The sequence below is a fragment of the Vicugna pacos genome, chromosome 9 (genome assembly GCF_048564905.1).
Source record: "Vicugna pacos chromosome 9, VicPac4, whole genome shotgun sequence".
NCBI classification, from domain to species: domain Eukaryota; kingdom Metazoa; phylum Chordata; class Mammalia; order Artiodactyla; family Camelidae; genus Vicugna; species Vicugna pacos.
This window is the reverse complement of record NC_132995.1, coordinates 504,703-520,505: the sequence shown is the minus strand read 5'-3', so window position 1 is coordinate 520,505 and position 15,803 is coordinate 504,703. Positions and strand designations below refer to the sequence as shown.

The 15,803-nt window shown below is 43.2% G+C and overlaps 1 protein-coding gene across 1 annotated transcript; it reads left to right on the top strand.

The window, feature by feature from the left end:
- The first annotated feature begins 2,826 nt into the window (after positions 1-2,826).
- On the top strand, positions 2,827-14,789 carry LOC107035000 (uncharacterized). Its single transcript, XM_072966425.1, has 3 exons — positions 2,827-3,042; positions 4,782-4,908; positions 12,848-14,789. Exons 1-3 carry the CDS (start codon positions 2,989-2,991, stop codon positions 14,665-14,667), a joined length of 2,001 nt encoding a protein of 666 aa, XP_072822526.1. The 5' UTR covers positions 2,827-2,988; the 3' UTR covers positions 14,668-14,789.
- Positions 14,790-15,803: the final 1,014 nt, after the last annotated feature.

Genomic DNA, 15,803 nt, shown 5'->3' with positions numbered 1-15,803 from the left:
AGTGTCGGAGCTCACTGACTTGGTCAAGGTGGTAAATCCAGAGGGTGAAAATAATGGAAGATGGACAGGATGTGTGGGTGGCTGCATGATGGGTTTGATAGAGAAAGGACTGAGGGATCTGAAAAGCCTTCTCAAAATCTTGGCAGGCAGCGCCACCCACTAAAACGGGGAAATTTGGGGGTCTGGGCAAGATCCTTCTTAGGATTTTTGTATTGAAGTTGATGCATGGGATTGAGGAGAGGTGAAGATTTAGAACAGTTTTGGAGGAACAGTGGAGAATCTGGCCAGCTAGAGAAGCAACCAGAAGGAAGAGACTGTGACTCTGTGTCATAGCCATCAATATGCTTAATGACTCCAGCTGCCCACATCAGCCCAGATATGAAAGAGCAGGTTACCTCTTGAGGTTGTACAGGACAGCGAGAACAGGAGGACATGGGGGGGAAAGACTGTTTTTCAGTATCTGACTAATAAAGAGGAGGATCAGCAGATACAATGAAGGTAGAAAGGGTGGGATGATATTCATGGGTATATTAAGCTAGGAAGTGTGACTTTTCAAGGGTGTCCACAAGTAACTTTGAGATAGTACTATTCATTATGACTACATTACACGAATAATATTAATAAATAACTTTTTTTGAGCTACTCATTATCTGCTTACATGGCATAGAAACCATTATGGCTGTCATTTTTCAAGAGATGTCATTTTTCAAGAGTAGGCTGAGTGCAGCCAACTGCATATATGTTCACCAAACTCACTGGGTCTTCTCTTGGGCACAGAGCTCAGCCTCATTTTCCTGCCCATGCACACAGGGTTGGCCCAAAGACCAGTCCTTGTCAACAGGATGTGACTAGAAGTCATATATGTGGGAGTGGGTGTGACTTCTCCACTTCCTCTTGGTCACCTAGACAGTACCAGGGGAGCCTTAGAGCCATATATTGACCATAGAAGGCATTTTGGTCCCTGAATCACTGTGTGGTGCAAAGCTCACTGCCTATACACAGGAACGGATTTATGAATGAGAAAAGCTCATCCTCTGATAAACCATTGAGATGCTGTACATTTGTGAAATAAGCTAATTTTAACTTGGGCTAACTTATATCTTGAGGTACAAAGACATTTTACAACTCTTCCAGGGTCACAGAGTGATGCACTACCCATGCAATGATAACCAATGTGTTAAGCCTCAGCAGTTGTATCTCAGAGCCTGACTCTTACCTGATACAAATCGTTCCTCTCCCAGTAGAAGCCAAGAGTGGGTTAGGGCAGAAGGACAGACCCACCACAGACCTCAGGGCTCTGTAGCCACCCAGGTCCCTAGAGAGATTACAGAAAACTCCCACTGGCTGAGGCAGTGGGTCCCTGACAGTCTACAGGCTGCAGTGCCTTTCACCTACTTGGCTCTAGTGTGCTCACATGGAATGGGTACGTATAGGTTAATAGACTAACAAGACGCACTTAATAATTGGCTGAAGATATATTTTGTATGCAGATTGCAGTCTACCCTAAATAACCAATACTACAACTGAGAAAATTCAGCACTGATAACATGTTTACATTAATTGTAAATATTATGATTTTTTATGCCAAAGTTATTGGACTTATGAAAGAACCCTTATATTTTAGAAACACATTCTGAAGAGATTATACATTAAAATACATGATGTCTGGATTACAGGTTAAATAATATACTGTGGGCGGGGTAGATGAATCAAGACCAACTATGAAATGATAAATAATAATGGAATATTGCAAAACACTGCAGCCATTCCCATGCCAAAATGGCATTTGTTCTGCTGTTCTCTTTTTGAGATTGATTCAGATTCAGATAGGAATTAAACATATGTCAGGATATGAAATAAGATATATTAAATAGTTAAAAGTGTTGCTCAAAATTGGACAGTATATTTAACTATACAGACAGGAGATGTTCTCCATGAGGACCAGTGTCAGAGACCCATCTTTGTACTCCTTTAAGGTGGCCAGCATCCTTCTATCTTCCTTATCACAACACTATCTTGGTATTTGTTCTGTGTTGACCAAGCACATGCAGACTGACAGTACAGAACTGTTTATAAAGCTTCAGTTTCTAGTGGCCCCATTGTGTGTCTAAATGACTCTGCAGTGGTAGGTACCTTTAGTGGTTTTTTTTTTTTTTTAGGTTATTAGTTATGTAGTAGGTACCTTTGGATTGGTGGATTTGAGAGCATCTCAAAAGGTACTTTCAGACTCTGGGACACACTGAGCTTCACAGAGTCTGAAATTCACGTCTTCAAACCCTTGGGTAATCAGTTACAGATAATACACCTCAAACATCTGTGAGTGCACCCTCTTTAAGAAGAAACGCCCATCCTCAGTCTGTGGCCTTAGCGTTGATGTTTCCCAGCAACCTTCACGGTGTGGCTTTTCTCCTGGACGTCAGACGCGGAACATCTGGGACCTATGGCTGTGGCTCTGTGGGAAATACATTACCCAGAAGGCTGTGCAATGGGTGGCTGCGACGATCAGCCAATAGAGTCGAAAAGACGCGTCTCCGTATGAGGTAATAGCTTTGGGGCGGGACTTCCGGCCTCCACGTAGTGGGCGTCATTTTGAATGTGCTGTGGGGCGTTTTCTCAATTCAAAAGCTTCAGATACCGGGAAGAGGTGACAGGACTGAGGAGGTCCGAGAGGAGGCGCTGTCCCCGCTGCACCGAGGCGGGTCCGAAGCTCCGCGACGCCGCCCGGGGACCCCGCCCCAGGCCTGGAATACGGACCGCCGCTCCCGGTCTCCTCTCCTCTCCCGCTGCTGCCCGCCTCGCTGCGCCCTCAGACCCCGATGGCGGCGGCCGCGCTGAGGGACCCGCCTCAGGTGAACGCGCGTCCTCCGGGCCCGCACCGCCCTCTCCCGCCGGACACGAGAGCCCCGAGTGCGGGGCGCCTGCTCGCGTGCCTGCGGCCCGGGTCCCGGGGTCCAGGCCGGGGAGGCGGCCGCGGGTGGGGCCGTGTTTATGACAGACGGCGTGACGGCGCGGGGAGAGGCCCCCAGGCGGGGGGACCCGCAGGTGCGGAGGCCTGGAGGGCGGGCTGAGCCAGATCTGGGGTGTAGCAATTCTCCATTCTTAATGCTAGGAGCAAGATGCAGCGGGGTGAGAGTCAGGCGTGCAGTGTTGTTGCATGAAAAGTTGGCCAGCTATTATACAGGTAATATGAGGTCTGAATCCCAGTTGGGAGGTGGTCTTAACCAGGCATAATATCCCTCTGGCTTGCAAAGAAGGGAACAAACTACTGGGATAAGGGAGGAGGCAGGCAGCACAGGAGGATTAATTGCAAGAGTCGTAGTGAATGTTGATGGACCAGAGTGACCGCCCTGGATGTGTGAGAAGTGGTTGAATTCTGGATTCATTTTTGGAGAAGGGCCTCTCCGAATTGGGAGTGTTGCTCTTGGTGAGAGAAGGGAAGTAGTGAGGGATGACCCCAGGGTTTTGAGTCGTAGTAGGCGACAGATGGAAGGCCCATCCTCTGGATGGAGACGTTAGCAGTAGGTTAGTTTTCCTTGGCGATACTGTAAGTTTATTTCCGCTCTTAAGAGTCTGAGATGTTTCAGAGAAGAGTGAGTGTAGGCAACAAGCGGGCAGCTGGACAGGCAGGTCTGGACATCGGGGGAAGGCGGTGAGGATGGAGACTTTCAAAAATGAAGGCCGTTATGTGCACGAGTGTGAAGCTGTTTAACACAATTAAGAGGGGAACAAAGGTTACTACGGTGGCGATGCTATTAGTAGGTCGAAAAGACGGGTGTGTGCTAAGAAGTGGCTCTCGCTGAGTGCCTGGTTGGGGTTGCTGGGCAGTGCAAACGCAAGCGAGGTGGAGAAGTGGCAGTGGGAACGGTGTGGGAGAGAGGTTGATCGGGCAGGTGGCCAACGCTTCCATGGGATGAGTGGACGGGAAATGGCTGGGGAGACGTAGGGGGAACTGAGACAAGATGGCAGGGAGGCTGGGAGTGCTGCTTATTTAACACTAAATGTCTTCTCCAGAATTTGCTTGGCAGGGAGATCTTTAGGGCTGTTTTTTATTTGTTTGTTTTTCTTTTAAACGAAGGTTGAGTGGAGAGAGGAGTGTTGTGGCTGCTGAAAGGACAAAACTGGCAGTAAATTCACTTTTGGTTCTGGGTGGATAACATTGAAGCAAGGATTAGAGGGAGGTGGGGAGATCTTCTTAGCAGCATTTGTGGCTTTCTCTGGCATTGGATCCATCAGAGAGCTGGGGTTGTACCAAATCTTATTTGAAATTCTCAAGCATTCTCTGGATGCAAAGTGCCAAATGTGAGGGTATGTTCAGGGAGAGTCCTATAGTATGGTGCAAGGAGATGGAAGGCTATGAAATTCTGAGAGATTTGGTCTACAGAGGATGTGCACATCAAGAGGAAATGTGAGCTGATGGCCCCAGGGCCAAGATATTGAAAATTTACAGATGAAGCATGAGTCTATATTTACACTGGGTTGTGTCTGGATTCCCACAGTTGGGGAGATCCCAGGGGAATTGCTTGGCTGGAGGGACAAGACATTGCAGGCCAGGCCCAGAGCTGAGATGGCATCTGTGTGCCCCTGTCTGTTGTTGCTGAGGACTGAACATAGTGATTAACGGGCAGTGAGGAGACTGCGGGCATCAGTGGCACCAGGGCCTGGCATCCTCTGTCAGGTGGGAGGTCCGGTGGAGGGTGGGAATGGCATAGATGTGTGGGGAGATGGATTGTGGATTCTCAGAGAGAGAACGTTCATGGTTTCGTCTGTCCCCTTCATAACAGGGTGGTGTGAGCTTTCTGGATGTTGCTGTGCACTTCTCCTGGGAAGAGTGGAGGCTCCTTGATGAGGCTCAGAGACGCCTGTACCTTGATGTGATGCTGGAGAACTATGCACTTGTATCCTCACTGGGTAAGACCTTTCTTCTCCCCAGTGCCCTGGTCTAGGCTCTGTATCCTGCCTCACCCTCCTTTCCGAGGGAGGTGCTTCATCCTGATCACGTGTGTAGGCACTGCTTGCTTCCCCAGCTTTCTGGGAAGTTGTTGTGGCAGGTAGAAGGCTGGATTAGAAGGATTCAAGGTTAGCAGTCTTTCAGTAAGGCTGATAGATGCACCTTGCTTGCCCCTTCCCTGGATGGGGCAGTGTGTCCAGATCCATGTAATTTCTGTGGCCCCTCCTTTAACTGACAGTTCCTTGTACTTGCCTGGGTGTGGAATTGCAGCCATTGTCATGATGGCTACTTTCATTGGCTGTGGGTTACCGTTCAACTCTATCCTGTATAGTTCTTTTTGTGGTGTTTGGACTTCTCTCCCTGTTTCATCTTGACCCAACTTCATTGAGATACAACTGACACAATTATATGTATTTAATATATATAATGTTATGATTTGATATACATATACTTAATGAAATAATTACCACCATGGAGTTAATTAACACACCTCTTACCTGACATAATTAATTTTTTTCTCTTCTTTCTTTTTTTTTCAGTGAGGACACTTAGGATCTATTCCTTTAGCAAATTTCAAGTTTACAATACAGTATTAATATCTATAGTCACTGTGGTGCACATTAGATCCTCAGAACTTACTTGCATTATAGCTGAAAGTGTTTTGGCCAACATCTCCCCATTTCTCCAGCCCTCAGTATCTGGCATTCTTCTTTATGGTTCTCTAAGTTTGTCTTTTTTTGTAGATTCTATACATAAGTAATATTATACAGTATTTGTTTTCCTCTCTGTGACTTATTTAATTTAGCATAATGTCCTTTAGTTTCATCCTTGTTGTTGCAAGTGGCAGTTTTTCTTTTTTCATGGCTGAATGTTCCTGTGTGCATGTGCATGGGGGAGTTGATATGTACGTATGTGTGTGCATGTGTGTGTGTGTGTGTATGCTGTAGTTTCTTTATCAGTTCATCACTGGTGAACACCTTAGAAAGTTTCCATATCTTGGCTATTCTGAATAATGCTGCAGTGACTATGTACATGCACATATTTTATGGAGATACTGATTTAGTTCCTTGGCATATATACCCATAAGTGCGTATGGTGGATCATATGGTAGTTTTATTTCCAATTTTTTGAGGAACATCCATAATATTTTCCATGACTGCACTAATTTATGTTCCCAGCAATGGTGTTCAAGGATTCCCTTTTCTCCATATCCTTGCCAACATGTTACCTCTTTTTGATAATAGCCATTCTAACAGGTGTGACGTGACATCTTGTGATTTTGGTTTGCATTCCCTTTGATGGTTAGCGATTGTGAGCACCTGTTGACCATTTGTAGCTCCTTTCACTCCAGTGTTTCTTTTGCTGTTTACAAGCTTTTTAATTTGTTGAGTTCCAGTTGTTTATTTTCACTTTTCATGTCATATTGAAAAAAAATCACTGTCAGGAATAAAGTCATGAAGCCTTTTCCTTATGTTTTATTCTAGGAGTTTAAGGTTTCAGGTCTTCTATATTGTCTTTAATTCATGTCAAGTTCTATAAGATGGGGATCCAGTTCCTTTTTTTTGCATGTGGATATCCAGCTTTCCCAGCACTATCTATTGAGGACACTCTCTTTTCTCTATTGTGTGTTCTCTGTGCACTTGTGAAAGATTAGTTGACTGTCTATGCGTGGGTTTGCTTCTGGGCAGTCTCTTCTGTTCCATAGTTCTGTCCATTTTTATACCAGTACCATACTGTTTTGAATACTGTAGCTTTGTAATATAATTTGAAATTAGGACAGCAGTGTTTTTCATTTTGATCTTCTCTCTCAAGATTGCTTTGGCTATTCAGGCTCTTTTGTGCTTCTATGCAGATTTTAGGTATGTTTTTTCTATTTCTGTGAAAAATACCATTGGAATTTTAATAGGAATTGCATACAAACTGTAGATTACTTTGGGTATTATATCATTTTAACAATATTAATTTTCCAATCCATGTATACAGATATCTTGCCACATATTTCCATCTTCTCTATTTCCCTTCATCAGTGTTTCATAGTTTTCACTGTACACATCTTTCTGCTCCTTGGTTTTATTCCTAAGTATTTTACCAGTCTTGATGCTTTTATAACTGGGATTATTTTCTTCTCAAATAGTTCATTGTTACTGTGCTGAAATACATGATGTTTTTCTTTATATATTTTTATTGACGTATAGTCAGTTTACAGTGTTGTGTCAATTTCTGGTGTAGAGCTTCAGTTGTACGTGAACATACATACATTTGTTTTCATATTCTTTTTCACCATAAGTTACTACAAGATATTGAAGATAGTTCCCTGTGCTATACAGTATAAATTTGTTGTTTCTGTATTTTATATATATTAGTATCTGCAAATCTCAAACTCCTAATTTATCCCTTACCACCCCTTTCCCCCACCACCTCTTAACCATAGTTTTGTTTCCTATGCCTGTGAGTCTATTTCTGTTTTATAAAGAAGTTCATTTGTCTTTTTTTTTTTAATTCTACATATGAGTAACATCATATGGTATTTTTCTTTCTCTTTCTGGCTTACTTCACTTAGAATGATGATCTGTAGGTTCATCCATGTTGCTGCAAGTGGCATTGTTTTGTTCTTTTTATGGCTGAGTAGTATTCCGCTGTATAAATATACCACATCTTCTTTATCCAGTCCTCTACCGATGGACATTTAGGTTGTTCCCATGTCTTGGCTACTGTAAATAGTGCTGCTTTGAACATTGAGGTGCATGTATCTTTTTGAATTAAGGTTTCCTCTGGATATATGCCCAGGGTGGAATTGCTGAATCATATGGTAAGTCTATTTTTAGTGTTTTGAGGAATCTCCATACTGTGTTCCACAGGTGCTTTTTCTGTTGATTTTGTATCCTGCAACTTTTTGAATTTGTATTCTAGTTTGGTGGAGGAGTCTTCAGGGTCTTCTATACATATGATCATATCATTGGTATAGATAACTTTACTTATTCATTTCAGATTTGGATATCTTCTTACTTCTTTTTGTTTTCTAATTGCTCTGATTCAACTTCAGTACCATGCTGAATAGAAGTGATAAAGAAGTGGCCTAGTTCCTGATCTTAGAGGATAAGCTTTTAGCTTTCACCATTGAATACTTTGTAGGCTGTGACTTGTCATATACGGTGTATATTATGGTAAAATGCATTCCTTCTGTAGCTAATTTGTTGAGCGTTTTTATCATGAAAGTATGCTGAACTTTTTAAAATGCTTTTTCCATATCTATTATGATAATCATACGGTTTTTATATTCCATCTGTTAAGGCGTATATCACGTTGAATTGTGTATATTGAGGCATCCTTGCATCTCCGGGATAAATCTGACTTGATTAAGGTATATTATTTTTTTTATTGTGCTTTGAAGCGCAATATTGTCCTTAGGATTTCTGTTTATGTGTTCATCATGAATGTTGGGCTGCAATTTTTTTTCTTGTAGTGTCCTTGTAGTGTCTTTGTAGTGTGAGGCAGCAGGTTAATGCTGGCCTCATAAAATGAGTTTGAAAGTGGCTCGTCCTCTTTAATTTTGGGAGTTTGTGGAGGATTGGTGTTAATTCTCTCTGAAATGTGTTTGATAGAATTCACTGGTGAATGTATCTGGTCCTAAACTTTTCACTGTTGGCAGATTTTTGGTTACTGATTGCATCTCCTTACTAGTTTTATGTTTATTCATATTTTTGGTATTCTATCAGTCTTGGGAACTTGCGTCTTTGTAGGAATACATCCATTTCTTCTAGGTTATCGAAATTTGTTGACATTTAAATGTTCACAGTAGTCTCATGGTCTTTTTTGTTTCTGTGGTATCAGTTGTAATATCTCTCTTTCATTTCTGATTTTATTTTAGTCTTCTCTTTTTTTCTTAGTGTTTCTTAAGGTTTGTCAATAGTTTATCTTTTCAAAAAATATGCTTTTTATGTCCTTTATCTTTTTTATTTTTCTAGATCTATTTCATTTATTTCTTTATTATGTTTTTTTCGGCAGGGGGGTTAATTAGGTTTATTTATTTATTTACTTTTAGAGGAAATACTTGGGATTGAACCCTGGACCCTGTGCTTGCTAAGCATGCACTCTACCACTTTACCTGTACCCTCCCCACTATTTCATTTACTTCTGCATTGATCTTTTTTTATTTCCTTTCTTCTGTTAAATTTGTTCTTTTTCTAGTTCCTTGAGGTATAAATTTAATTAGTTTTTTTGAGTTTTTGAATTGTTTTGCTTGTTTATTTATCATTTTATTTGTTTAGATTTATTTTTTTATTGAGCTACCATTGGTTTATAACATTATATAAGTTTTATGTGTACATTATATTTCTCCTTCTGCATACCTTACAGAAAATTTATTTTTCATTCATTCTTACCGTAAGGTTGATCCATTTAACCTTGTGGTGATCACTGCTCTGTTCTCTGTATCCCTGTATTTAGTTTGGTTGGTTTGTTTTTATATTCCCTATATGAGTGCATCATACAATATTTGTCTTTCTACATCTGATTTATTTCACTTAGCATACCACCCTCAGGGTCCATCCATGTTGTCACAAATGGTAAAATTTCTTTTTTTTTAATGACCGAGTGGTACTCCATTGTGTTTTATGTGTCTGTGTGCGTGCATGTGTGCATGTGATTGACACATCTTTATCCATTCATCTGTTGGTGGCACTCTTGTTTCCATATCTTGGCTAATGTAAATAATGCTGCAGTGAACATAAGGGTGCATTTTTTTTTCAAATTACTGTTTTTGTATTCTTGGAATATATACCAACTAGTGGAATAGCTAGTTCATATAGTAGTTCTGTTCTTAAATTTTTTGAAGAATCTTTATTCCTTTTTCTGCATTGGCTGCACCAATTTTCATTGCCACCAACAGTGTATGAGATGGGGAAGGGTATAGCTCAAGTCCTAGAGCACATGCTTAACATGCATGAGGTCCAGGTTGAATCCCCAGTACTTCCTCTAAAAATAAATAAACCTAATCACACCCCCCCAACAAAATAAAATAATTCAATAATACAATAGTTAATAAATAAAAATATTTTTAAAAGGCATAGGAAGTACTAAAACAAACAGTGTATGAGAGTTCCTTTTTCTCCACATTCTCATCAACACTTATTATTTCTTGCCTTTTGATAAAAGCAATTATAACATGCATGAGTTTTGATCACATTGTGGTTTTGATTTGTATTTTCCTAATAAGTAGTGATGTTGAACATCACTAATGTGCATTTTGGCCGTCTGTATGTCTTTTGAAAGAGTTCTGTTCAACTCCTCTGCCCATTTTTTAATTGGGTTGTTTTTTGTTGTTGTTGTTGAATTGTATCAATTTGGGGGGGTAATTATGTTTATTTACTTGTTTATGTCTTTATTATTTTAATGGAAGTACTGATTGAACCCAGGACCTGGTGCATGCTAAGCATGCATGTACCACTGAACTATACTCCCCTCTGCTCATGAGTTCTTCATATATTTTGGCTATTAACCCATTGTTAGAGATATCATTTACAGATATCTCCTTCCATTCAGTAGGATGTCTTTTCATTTTGTTAATGGTTTCCTTTGCCACGCAGCTTTTTGGTTTGATGTAATCCCATTTGTTTATTTTTTTCTTTTGTTTCCTTTGCCTGAATAGACATATCTAGAAAGGTATTGCTAAGACCAACATCAAAGAATGTACTGCCCATGTTTTTTTCTAGGAGTTCTGTGGTTTTCGTTATTGCATACATGTCCTCAGCCAACCTGTTTTTGTTCTATCTCTTTGTTGAATAACTTGTTAGTCTATTTAATTGACTGACTGTGTTTTCTTGCAGCTCAGTGAACTCCATTAAAACAATTGATTTCTTTGTCTAGCTCTTCACTGATTTCTATTGCTTTGAAATTTGTTTCTGATAAATTATTGTAGTCCTTTGATGGTTTCATCTTCCTTGATTTTCTTGTGTTTCCTGTAGCCTTGCATTGATGTCTGCTGATTTGATGGTGTAGTCATTTCTTCCAAATTTCGTGGTACAGTTTTGGTGGGAAAAGACCTCCACCTGTGGTTTATGCAGCAGCTTGGTGGGCTGTGGCCATACTGGCTCCAGCGGAGGCCACCCGTGTGGAATCCGTACCGCTTCTGCACCTGATGTCAGCCTCGGTGAAGGTAGTGGGGGTCTTCAATACACGAGGCTGAGGGTGTCTGCAGCGGTGGAGAAGGCTGAAGGGGAACTCCTGATCTCTTCCCTCCCATGGAAGGAGGACCTTGCGGCCAAAGGGATTCCTTTTGTTGCCCAGTGGCACTGGCGTCTGACGCGCGGGCACCTGTGGAGTAGTGGGGTGTTGTGTGAGGATCCTTGTATCTGACAGCGGTTCTGGTTCTGGGACATTGGATGGCTCAGTGGCTCCCAGTGCTCTCGGCTTTGGTTTGTGAGATGTGGCTGCACGTCCAGTGACCATGACATCTGTGTCAGGGTGCTTGTGTCGAGACACTAGTTTTTGGGAGTTCGCTGGCCTACAGTGAGGGTGTCTGGTGTCTGTGACCACTGTGTGCACAATGCAGCAGTGGAGTCAGGGTCCGGGATGCAGGCACACATGGAGCAGGCACAGCTCCGGGGGTGAGGATATGCACAGGTTTGGGGGATGTGGCGGCCCTCATCCTGGATCGGCACAACAACAGCTCCTTCTAGGGGTCGGGTGCAGTAACCTCATATTCACCAGGGCATGCACCAATGATGGCTTTTAGTTAGCGCAGTAGCAAAAGCTCCAGTGTCCTCTGGAAGCAGGCAGCCGGGGACTGCAGCGGTACCCGCCCTGTGGCAGAGAGAGATAGCCCAGCCCGTTTCCCAGCCCCCTCCAAGTGTCTCTGCCAAAACAGTCTCCAGCAATCCTGTCTGTGTGCTTATTCTCTTATGCTCCACCGAGTTGGATTCAGTTCTTAATTGAGCCCTCCAAGGCTAATTTCACTCACGGAATTTGAGCCGATTGTGTTGGGTGTTAATGGTGGTGTCTCCTGTTCTGCTCTCTTGTGGACATCGCTTACCTTTTGCTCGTTTCTTGGTCCTCTGTGTGCAGTTGCTTTGGAACAGTGCTAGCATTCACTTGTCGTATTTTTCATTCAGTACTTTGCATCCTGTTGTCCCATTTAGCTGCTGAACTAGGGTTTATGGAGATGAGTCCTTCGTATATCACAGAATGGATATGACGCCAGCCGTAGCCGGGTAGACTCAGAGGAGCCTAGCCCTGATGCATGGTAGCTGTGGAAGTGTGATATCAGCTATATTTAGAGCATACCAGGAACCTGTTTGTTTAACCAGAGTTTTGGTGCCGTAACCAGTGGCCACATCCCATTTCTATCTTTCCTTCTCCGTTGTTCACACTCTGCTGACTTATCATTTCTGCTGTTTACTGTGACTCTCACCCCAGGGAAGCTCTCCACCCCTGTGGACTCCACATCTCACCTGTTTCTCTCACTGCTCTTTCTGTAATACTTTCCAACACTGGCCTTCACTTGTGCCATGAGACGTTCACATACCCTTAAAATGACCTTGAAGACAGATTGGTTGCAGTTGGATTTTTATGGGCACGGATGTACACTTCTGTACAGCCCCAGATAAACAGCAGAAAAGGTCCTGTGGGAAGCCGTTGGGAGAGAAAGGAGTTGTAGACTCTGCCTCTCTTCCTTGTATCATACCCTGTCTCTGTGTCCTTCCCCTGGTGAGGTCTCCACTATGCTGTGACCTTGAGGCCCAGTAATGCACAACAGTCAGCTGTTCCTTCAACTGAATTCCAACTGTCTTGTCTTGAAAAGCATCCCGTAGACTCAGACCTAGATGAGACAGATGCACATTTGTGGTGAGTTGGCCCGTCCGTGTATCAACAGGTACTTGACCAGCATCTCTTTCTGTTCAGGTTGCTGCTGTGGAGCAGGGGATGCAGAGGCACCTTTTGAACAGATGGCTCCTCTGGGAGGGTCACAGGCCAGGACTCCCAAGGCAGCTTTGTCTTCCCAGAAGACCCATCCCTGTGAGATGTGTGGTCCAGTCTTGAGAGACATTTTCCACTTGGCTGAGCACCAGGAAACACGACACAGCCAGAAACTATTGAGGTGTGGGGTGTGTGCGAAACACTTTGATTTTAGTGCTGACTTGCAGCAGTACCAGGAGCAACACATGGGAGAGAAGACCTTCAGAAGCAGCATAGACAAGGCCTTGTTTGTGAAGAGCTGCAGATTCCGTGTGTCACAGAAGCCATTTACTTGGGGGACGTTTGAAAAGGACTTTCCTGCCATCGTGGGACATCTACAGCAACAGACCCCTCAAAGTGTGGAGAAGCCAAACCCAATCTCCCAGTGCGGGTCAACTTTACAAAGCCAGAAAAGTCATCATGCCTGGGGAGAGTGCAAGAAAACCCTCAGCCCCAAAGACACACTTGTTCAGGACCAGGGTGTCCACACTGGAAGACGGTGTTTTGTGTGCAGTGAATGTGGGAAAGCATTCAGGTACAAATCCTCGTTTGTTGTGCACCAGAGAGTCCACCCTGCAAAAAGCCTTCATGTGTGTGGTGAATGTGGAAAATCCTTTAAGCAAAGCTCAACCCTCAGTCAACATCAAAGTATTCATCCTGGGGCAAGGCAGTACAAGTGCAGCAAATGTGGGAAATCCTTAAATCACAAATCTGTGTTCATTCATCCCCACACATGGCGCAGTGGAGAAAACAGTTACGTGTGTAGTGAATGTTCGAAATCTTTTTCCTCTGGCTCAGCCCTCAGTTATCATCAAAGATCTCACACAGGAGAAAGGCCTTATGAGTGCAGTGATTGTGGGAAATCTTTTATCTCTAGGCCTGCCCTCAGATATCATCAGAGATCTCACACAGGAGAAAGGCCTTATGAGTGCAGTGACTGTGGGAAATCCTTTACCACTAGCTCTAACCTCCATTATCATCAAAGAGTTCACACAGGAGAAAGGCCTTATAAATGCAGTGAATGTGGGAAATCTTTTAACAATAGGTGGGTTCTCATTCAACACCAGAGAGTTCACACAGGAGAAAGGCCTTATGAGTGTACTGAGTGTGGGAAATTGTTTAAATATGGATCCCAGTTGAATCAACACCAGAAAGCTCACACTGGAGAGAAGCCATTTAAGTGCACTGAATGTGGGAAATGTTTTAACAATAGGTGGACACTCATCCAGCACTGGAGAGTTCACACAGGAGAAAGGCCTTTTGAGTGCAGTGAATGTGGAAAATCCTTTAATCGAAGAAATAACCTCGTTTTACACCAGAGAATTCACACAGGAGAACGGCCTTATGAGTGCAGTGAATGTGGGAAGTCTTTTACCTTTAGTTCCAGCCTCCGTTATCACCAGAGATCTCACACTGGAGAAAGGCCTTATGAGTGCAGTGAATGTGGGAAGTCTTTTATCTCAAGGTCTGACCTCCATTATCATCAGAGAGTTCATTCTGGAGAAAGGCCCTATGAATGTAATGACTGTGGGAAATCCTTTATCCAAAGAAATAACCTCATAATACACCAGAGAATTCACACAGGAGAAAGACCGTATGAGTGCACCGAATGTGGGAAATCTTTTACCTGTGGTTCTACCCTCCATTATCATCAGAGAGTTCACACTGGAGAAAGGCCTTATGTGTGCAGCGAATGTGGGAAATCTTTTATTACCACCTCCAAACTGCGTTGTCATCAGAGAAGCCACACTGGAGAAAGGCCTTAAGAGTGCACTGAATGAGGGAAATTTTACGAGGAAATCTAACCTCTTTCAACATCAGAGAGTTCCCACTACTCAAAGGCATAGATGTGCAATTTCCTTGTACAGTGTAAGGGTCCTGGAGGAAACCTAAGGAGGAGTCATCTGTCTGAATTGAATCTCATACATGTGAGCATGCAGAGTGGGGAGGTTCCCTGTGAGTTTCAGTTATGTGGGAAGTGTGTATGGCTGTGTTACACTTTGGAACATGCCCATGGCTCTTCGAAGATTTATGTCACTGACAACTCTATAGTCAAGGCCATTTCACCTGTACCACCTGGCAAGCCCACACAGTGTGCATCAGTCACTTCCCAGTGCACTCAAGGAAGCTGATCCCTCTTCTCCCACGTATTGGCCAAATTAGGAGTCATTTGAGCCCTAGCAGATCCTTCCCTTCGCTTTTGAATACCTCGAGCAGGGACCTGACCCAGTGTTGGTCCGTAGAACATCATATGACTTTGCTGGCAGCTTTCCAACAAGGAAAACAATTTTCAGGGACATGTTGGGTCATGTGATACTTGCGATGAGTTTTTCTATCTTGCAAGTCCTGAACTCCAGAACTCTCTGGCGCATGTTCCTTTGGCTTGAATGATAACAATGACCTTATTCTTCTAAGTCCTCATTCATCTTGGGAGCTCTGTTCCTGTGTAGGGTAGTTTCTAAACAGATTTGTGCTCTGTTTTACGGGTCTCACACTCTGTGCCTGAGGAGGGGCAGTATGATTGCAGAAAATGACTTGACATTTTTGACCAAATTTGTATAGCTGCCCAGAGCCTCTTAGGAGAAACTGCAGGGCTTTCTGTTCCTCTTTTGAGGTTTTTAAGGAAACTCGGGTGACTCTGAGGAGGGGCAGGTGTTAGAATCTTAAAATAGTGCTTCTGAGAGCAGCATGAATTCCTTTTTTCAGAGTAGAGATCACAGAGTGTTCCAGCACTGTTGAGGGGATGTCTTCTAGAGGTCGACAGAGAGCTGTGCTCCCTGGCATCCACGGTTCATTGGGTAGTTTCGCTGGTTCCAAAGGAAGCTGTAGTTGCTACAGAAACTCTGTTTTAGTAGGTAGTGGAGGAGACTGCAGCCAGCTAGATGGAATGTGCCTCTTCTTA